The sequence below is a fragment of the Solanum tuberosum genome, unplaced genomic scaffold (genome assembly GCF_000226075.1).
Source record: "Solanum tuberosum cultivar DM 1-3 516 R44 unplaced genomic scaffold, SolTub_3.0 scf00027, whole genome shotgun sequence".
In the NCBI taxonomy this organism is placed as follows: Eukaryota; Viridiplantae; Streptophyta; class Magnoliopsida; order Solanales; family Solanaceae; genus Solanum; species Solanum tuberosum.
In genome coordinates, this window is record NW_006238953.1 from 1452107 (window position 1) to 1460377 (window position 8271).

Genomic DNA, 8271 nt, shown 5'->3' on the forward strand with positions numbered 1-8271 from the left:
GATCTTCCATTCAATTACAATCCTAAATCAGTTCTCTGTGGACCAAATCCAAACTCACTATTGTTTCTCAGAGAAAGACCATAAACAAAATGAAGGCAAATCCAGCTGCCCTAAAAGTTAGATACCTCTCAGTTGCTGTCAAATTAATACTATGAAATTTTTGCATTTGAGGTTTCGGTAATTTCATTCACAAGTATTAAGCTTGTGTTACTGAACAAAATATTGGAGGAATTTCTTGTAATGTCGCTCAAAGTAAACTATGCTATATGTACAAAATGTAGTGAATATGGTAACTAGATCTGGAAATCCCTACAAATCAACTATATTATCATATACAAGATAATGTAGTGCTGTAAACCTTAATAAACACAAGGTAATGTACACCTATAATGATTCTGTAATACTCTCCCACCAAAGTGGAGCATAAATTTTAATCATGCCAGCTTGTTACAAGGATATTCTGTCCAGTTTCCATGAAGACTTTTGTGAATATATCATCCAATTGCTCTCCCGACTTTACGTAGCTAGTGGAGATCAGGTTCTCTTGAATCTTTTCACGAATATGGTGACAATCAACCTCAATATGTTTAATCCTTTCGTGGTACACTAGATTTGAGGTAATGTGTAAAACAACTTGATTATCGTACAAAATTTTGTTGGTGACACATGCTTCAATTAAAAGGTGAGGTACCCACAGTATTTCACATGTGAACTGAGCCGTAACCCTGGATAAATTCTGCACTGGATCGAGATAAAAGTATTTTGCTTAAGAATAGGAATAGGAATAGTAATAGTAATAGGAATAGTATGTAGTGTCCTACTTAGAAAAGGATTGTATTGTAGTGTCCTAGTTCAAAAAAAAGTCTATTGTAGTGTCTATAAATAGGGTCTCTATGTAATAATGTAGATACAACAATTCAATAATATTGTTTTTCTATATTTCTCACATGGTATCAAAGCCTCTACGATCTTGGTAGAGAATCAAAAAGCTTCCGCTGCCGACGGGTGGCTATTACCCATATATGTTGCCCGTTTGGCTAACGATTATGTTAGCGAAAGTTGGGTCACCGTGTATCTTTTTTTTTTTTTTTGAAAAGGTAACTTCACCGTGTATCTTTTCGGTGACTACTTTCTTATATCTAATTTGTGTAGCATCGTGCCATCTTTTCGATGACTATTTTTTCATATTTAATTTATGTAGCATCGTGCCATCTTTTTGGTGACTACTTTTTCATAATTAATTTTTGTAGCACCGTGCAATCATTCCAGTGGCTACTTTCTCATATATGATTTGTGTAGCACCGTGCAATCATTCCGGTGACTACTTTCTCATATATGATTTGTGTAGCACCGTGTCATCATTCCGGTGACTACTTTTTCATATCATATATGTATAGCACTGTGCCATCCTTCCGGTGACTACTTTTTTTAATATCTGATTTGCGTAGCATCGTGCATCTCTCCAAACTACTTTTCATATTTAATTTGCGTAGTACTGTGGATTTTTTCGAACTACTTTTTCATAACTGAGTTGCATAGTACCGTGTGTCTTTTTGGTGACTCCTCAGATTTGATTTGCATAGTTCTATTCGTCTTTTCGGTGACCCCTCAAATCTAATTTGCGTAGGGTTGTGCCATCATTCCGACCCTACCCATATAATTTCTCTTTTTCAGTTGGGTCGTGCCATCATTTTGACCCTACCCATATAATTTTATTTCTTAGATTGTGACTACTTTAAACCATCAAATCTAATACTCCGACGTATGAGCATGTTTCAACCAGTTTTTCAGTGACTTTCTTGTTTAATATCGACTCGTCTATTGATTCCAACACGATCCATATACTTTATACTAGATTTTGAGCAATTTTCGGCAACCGCTGCATTGAGAAGAAGTCTATATGGAGCAACCACCTGGTTTTGTTACTCAGGGGGAGTCTAGTAGCCCTGTGTGTCGATTGCGTAAGTCACTCTATGGTCTGAAACAGTCTTTGCAAGCTTGGTTTGAGAAGTTCAACACTGTAATTTTATCACTGTGTGTTTTATCGACATTATGCATCAAATTCAGTATTTCATGAGAAGACCAAACATATGATTGACTGACATTATGCATCAAATCCAGTATTTCATAAGAAGACTAAGCACATTGAGATTGACTGTCAATTTTGTGAAGTCAAGTGATCATGCAAATATCTCATCAATCCCCTCGTCGGTCCTCGTATTAATTACATTTGTAACAAGCTAGATACATATGATTTGTATGCCCTAGCTTGAGGGGGAGTGTTAGAATAAGTATATACAATCCTACTTAGAATAGAAATAGAAATAGTAATAGTAATAGTAATAGGAATAGTGTGTAATGTCCTACTTAAAAAAAGATTGTATTGTAGTGTCCTAGTTGGAAAAAGAGTCTATTGTAGTGTCTATAAATAGGGTCTCTATGTAATAATGTAGATACAACAATTCAATAATATTGTTTTCCTATATTTCTCACAGTTCCATTACAAATGGATGCCCCTCTATTTATACTACTAACTTGGAGGCTAATATGTAAATAATAATTGTCAAGCAAGTCCCTACATATTTACAAATAAGTTCTTCTAGAATTCTCTACATAACTAAAATATTCTAGGGACCTTCTATGCAATTCTATATTCTTCCATGAAAAATCTTCATATTTCTCTAGAATATTCCTTGTTCTTCCAATGTAAGTCTTCCACATGGACAAATTTATGCCATGTGGCGTTTGAGTGGCATGATGACGTGGCGGGAAATGACAGTAGGCTTTATAGGGAATAGTCACTTGTTTGGAAGAGAACATTGTAAGGAACCCCGAGAATCATGACTTGCTTGGGAAGATATGCTACCAACAGTGGAGGAGACATAATTTTTACGGAGGAGGTTCAAATTATAAAAAAATAAGTACAAAAAGATTGCATGATGATAAATGGGGCTGGGCAGCGAAGGACAAAACTAACTTCAACTTACCCAAATTTTAACTCACCTTGTCATGTCTCTTTTAACAGTTCTTCCTACTTTTTTCATGCTCCATCAATTCTGTTTAAAAGTTCTTGTGCTTTCTAAAAGGGTAAATTTGAAATAAAATAAAATTAATACCTTCTTGATTTCTTACAAAATTACTTATTTTGGAACACATTGAAAAGGCCAGAAAATCACTTAAAAGAGAATAGAGGGAGTAGAAAATCATTATTTTTTAAAATTTGAATTGAAGAAAAATATTTTTTAAAAAGATAAAATAAAATAACTCACCAATTTTAAAAAAATGATAAAAATAAATATCATAATGTTACTACTCCCTCTGTCTCTATTTACTTGTCTATTTTTGACTTGGCACATCTATTAAGAAATTAATAATTGACATAGTGAGTTTACCATTTTACCCTTATTAATTGATAGAATTCTAAAATCAATTTACTCATTAAAGAGGTTCTACCTTTTTCAAAAACATTAACTCGCCCCCAAGGCCTAGCTCAAGTGGCAGAAGGTGGAGGATTTGTGGCTTAGGTCGCAGGTTCAAGTTCCACACCATGCAAAGCGAAGCCCGGTATTTAAGTGGAGAAGGGTAGAGGGGCGGGCCCATTATCCACCGAGTTTAGAAGGCTGTGATTGGTCCAAAGGGCGGGTCACAGACGGATTTCTCGGTTATAATGAAAAAAAAACCAGTAACTCTCTAAATAAATTGAAGGCATAATAGGTAAAAAATATATATTGTATTTTCTTGATTTGTCAAAAATGACAAGTAAAAAGAGACAAGTAAAAGTCAAAATTGGACAAGTAAATAGGGATAGAGGGAGTATATGGTCATGATATTTTTTTTTTGTTCTTCGAAACCTATTTGCTACTGGTGACTCATTTCCTTTTATTTTGTACACTTTCAGGTTCAAGCCCCACACCATGCAAAGCGAAGCCCGGTATTTAAGTGGAGAAGGGTAGAGGGGCGGGCCCATTATCCACCGAGTTTAGAAGGCTGTGATTGGTCCAAAGGGCGGGTCACAGACGGATTTCTCGGTTATAATGAAAAAAAAACCAGTAACTCTCTAAATAAATTGAAGGCATAATAGGTAAAAAATATATATTGTATTTTCTTGATTTGTCAAAAATGACAAGTAAAAAGAGACAAGTAAAAGTCAAAATTGGACAAGTAAATAGGGATAGAGGGAGTATATGGTCATGATATTTTTTTTTTGTTCTTCGAAACCTATTTGCTACTGGTGACTCATTTCCTTTTATTTTGTACACTTTTGTTATTGGGAAAATTGTGTAGAGAAATAAAATTACAGTTGAAGTATTTTTTATTTTTTGATAAAGGTAACCATATTACAGTTGAAGTATTATTATGACAGTTAAATTTGATGTGTTTAAACAAATAAAAAAAATATTAATTAAGCATAAAAGATAGGATGATAGAAACAAGTAACGAGCCTTACTTCTACTGATGGGAAAGAAATCTGGAAAATGGTACTTTAATGGCTGAAAGTTGTAGGCAACGACCAAACCAGAAAAAAAAAGAAAAGAAGAAAAAAATACTGCAGTGACCAAGAACTGGAACCAGTCAATTAGTGACCTTGGGAAATTTTAAACCCCCTTGACCATTGAGTCAAGCTTCTAAGTTGTGTCAAAGAATCAATACATAAGTATATGTACCTAGCAATCAAATTTGACCTTATATATAGTGTAAGCGAACGGGGTTTGGATGAAACCCTTCCACCCCCTAACTCCGCCCTTGGCTACCAGTCATAGTTACGAGTAGGATCTTTTGTATAGAGGTGGACATCATCTAATCATCACAACAATCAATACAGCTCATTTTCGTTTCATTGAAATTCTTTTAAGCTTTCTTTGCAAGTTTTCTTACAACTTTCCATAAATATCTCCTTAGACTAAATGCTAGACATAATTAGGTTCTCTTACACAAAATTTACCAAGTTCAAAATAATAATAATTAGGTTCTCTTACACAAAGCTTCTGTACATGACTTTCAAAATTACTGTACTTTCAAGAAGTAAAACTAGAAACCCCTTAGTCATGATGCGTAACAACAAGAATAAGGGTTGAAAGAATTCATAAATTTACTTTGAATATAAAAATTTGAAAGAATAATCGCGTTCTTCGTTCTTCACAAAAGTAAGAAACTAAAGAGAGAAATATTGGAACTACAACTCGTTCAAACTAACTACCAAAGCAGTCTCCTTGTCAACATTAATCATCTGACTTTCATTTAGAAACTTTGTCGACTATTTTGGCTGCCACCTGCACCTGCTAACCAACTAAAACTTTAACCAACACGTTTTTGAGTAATCTATTTTTTTTCAATCTAACGATTTAGTTAGGAAAGACTGGTGATTGCATAATAATCAAACAATCTGAGACTTTTGGTATGAATATCATGATTTGTTTGTTGCTGTAGGAACTTAATTTCCCAAGTGATATGCTTGTCTCCTTAGGACTGACTGTAGCTGGGGTTCTTTTGCCAGGCAGAGGACGTGGGAACCCTACAGCATCCAGCAGTGCACAAAGAGGCAATTCCAGAGCACAAAGTTCTTGTGCATACTGCAGGCAAACAGGGCATTTGTCAAATGATTGTCCTTCACAGGCTTCTCGTGGTCGCACTGCTCGGGCTCAGGAAGTTGACAATGGTTTGGTGCTCTTCTGTTACCTTATCTGTATATCTTGTGTACAATGATCAACACCTCCTGCAACTTTCCCACCCTCCTTCTGTAGCCATAGTTGAATTTGGGAATGAAGCAGAAGTTATCACTTTGTCCTTTGGCCACCATATTGGTCTTTGAGTATGAGAATTGAAATATCCATGCAATTTGGGTTATTTAGCTGTTTATATCCCTTATCAGCGTAAGGATGTTCTCCAGTTACATTTACTCTCTAGCCTTTCTACTTCTCACCCTATCAATTAGAATATTGTTAAAGCAACTAAAGAATACATGAAGTGATACTGTGAAAATAAAATTCAAAATGTGAAAAATATTGGTCTGTGATGTGATAGTATTTGTTCCTCTCTGTTGTTAATTAAAATGACATTGTTGACGCCTTTGTAATAAGCAGGGCAGGCGTACATTCAGTGGTGCATTCTCTTGAGAAAGCCATGTGCATTACATACACCACCGTATGTTGAATGTTACGATCCTTCAATAACTTTATAGTTGATCCCTTCTGACAATGCAGGAGAATCTTCAATCCCTTGTAATTCATGTGGAGCGCCTTGCATTTTGCGCACTGCCAATACTGCCAACAACAGGGGAAGAAAGTTCTTTTCATGTCAATCACAGGAGTGCAACTTTTTTGTGTAGGGAAAACTAAATTTCAACATGAGTTTTTATATTTATACATGGTTTCCACCTGCAAACTTACTATATGTAAATATTTTCTATCTTGTTGTACCTCTTCTCTCCAATTCTTGATTATAATATGATCCATGATCTATCACGATGCAACCCTGTAAATGCTGAGAACTAATTATAGTTCTTCACCAATAAGCTGCCTCAGACATGTCATAGTTGACAATATCATAATCTGTTCGGCAATCTGTAAAACACTGTCAGTCTATCTCACTTTAATAGCTACACTCATTTGCAAATAGAAATCACATCATCATACTGCTAGAACTCTTTTATGTATTGGAGGTAATTGCTATTCAGGAGGACGAAAAAATTTAATTGCTGACATTGGAACTTCGTTATAATTGCTCAAACCTCTGTATTACTCAGTTCTTGATTACGTTAAAGTAGTTTGTTTAGTTGATACACCTTTTTTTTATCTGTACTACAGATGGGAAGATAATCTCAATGGAGGAAGAGCAGAGCGTGCAAATACTTCTGCATCCACTAGCAGCGGAAGAGGTGGCCGTGGTCGTGGTCGTGGCCAGAGTGGTGCACATTCCAGTAATGTGTCATTTGTGTCGGCAACAGGTGAACCAATAACTGGCAGATGTTTTATTTGCGGTGATCCAGGTCATTTTGCTAACGTTTGCCCACGTCGTGGTTGATGAATTTTGAACTCTCTTGCATTAAAGGTGTTCTCTTTGAATGGCAACTCTTTAACTCCCAGAAGTAGTATTCCTTTTTATAGTACCATACTACCATTATATATGATCTTGGTCATTGCAATGTGCCTAGCAAGGGAGATGATGCACTCACTCAGTCACTCTAATTGATGGTCTCTTCTAAATAGGATGTGAACATAATGCCTATTTTTGGTGTATATTGCAGTCTTGCGATGCTCCTTTACTTTGTTCAGTAGTTTTTTGTTGTGTGTGTATGGAGAGATTTTCTTGGAGTGAGATGGTAAGCTTGGCCTCAACGACTGGTTCGTTATCTCAGGATCTCCTAATTTACGTATGAACCTTTGACCATTGAATGAACTATTCGGGTCTAATACTTGTAGTTCTAGTTGTGGCAAGTTACCTGAGGGACATGTAAAACTTCCCATTGAAATTCACTAAAAAGATCATGAAATTCTAAAAGCCATCATAAAACTGACTAGAGTTTATTGAACTGTTTGAAAGAGCTTTAGGTTCCAATTCTTACTAGCAAAACTGAATTGAGTTTGCTTTTTTCGTCCCTTTCTTTTTTATACTTGTTACTTTTGAAGAAATACGTCTACATTCACTTTTTAGAGTATTTATATCTTTCAGTCTCGAGCGGGTGTGCAAATAGAAATTCAATCTTTTACCTCATAAAAATAGGGATAATTTCATAACAGAGCAAACTTCAGCTCTCTAATTACCTTTTATAGAGATAGTTTTAAAAAAAATATCAAACATATACTTTGGTTTTATAGCACTCAAAATATAACTATGTTTTTTGATAATTTTTTGGAACTATCACTATAACTAGGGGTGTTCACGGTTTGGTTTGGGTCGGTTATTGGTCAAAATCAAAATCAAATCAACTTAATCGGTTTTAAAATTATCAAAACCAAACCAAACCAAATATAATATACATTTATCGGTTTGGTTGTTTTCGGTTTTGGTTTGGTTTGGTTTGGTTGTTTTCGGTTTTGGTTTGGTTTGGTTTGGTTGTTTTCGGTTTTGGTTTGGTTTGGTTTGGTTGTTTTCGGTTTTGGTTTGGTTTGGTTTGGTTGTTTTCGGTTTTGGTTTGGTTTGGTTTGGTTGTTTTCGGTTTTGGTTTGGTTTGGTTTGGTTGTTTTCGGTTTTGGTTTGGTTTGGTTTGGTTGTTTTCGGTTTTGGTTTGGTTTGGTTTGGTTGTTTTCGGTTTTGGTTTGGTTTGGTTTGGTT

The 8271-nt window shown here is 35.3% G+C and overlaps 1 protein-coding gene across 1 annotated transcript in view; it reads left to right on the forward strand.

Moving 5' to 3' along the window:
• Window positions 1-7270, forward strand: part of LOC102584797 (DNA topoisomerase 3-alpha) — a 63126-nt gene extending 55856 nt beyond the window's left edge. The window contains exons 22-24 of the mRNA XM_006341681.2: window positions 5495-5656; window positions 6201-6321; window positions 6804-7270. Of these exons, the coding sequence (XP_006341743.1) occupies window positions 5495-5656; window positions 6201-6321; window positions 6804-7020 (500 nt within the window). The 3' untranslated portion in view covers window positions 7021-7270. The remainder of the gene's footprint in view (window positions 1-5494; window positions 5657-6200; window positions 6322-6803) is intronic.
• The last annotated feature ends 1001 nt before the right edge of the window (window positions 7271-8271 follow it).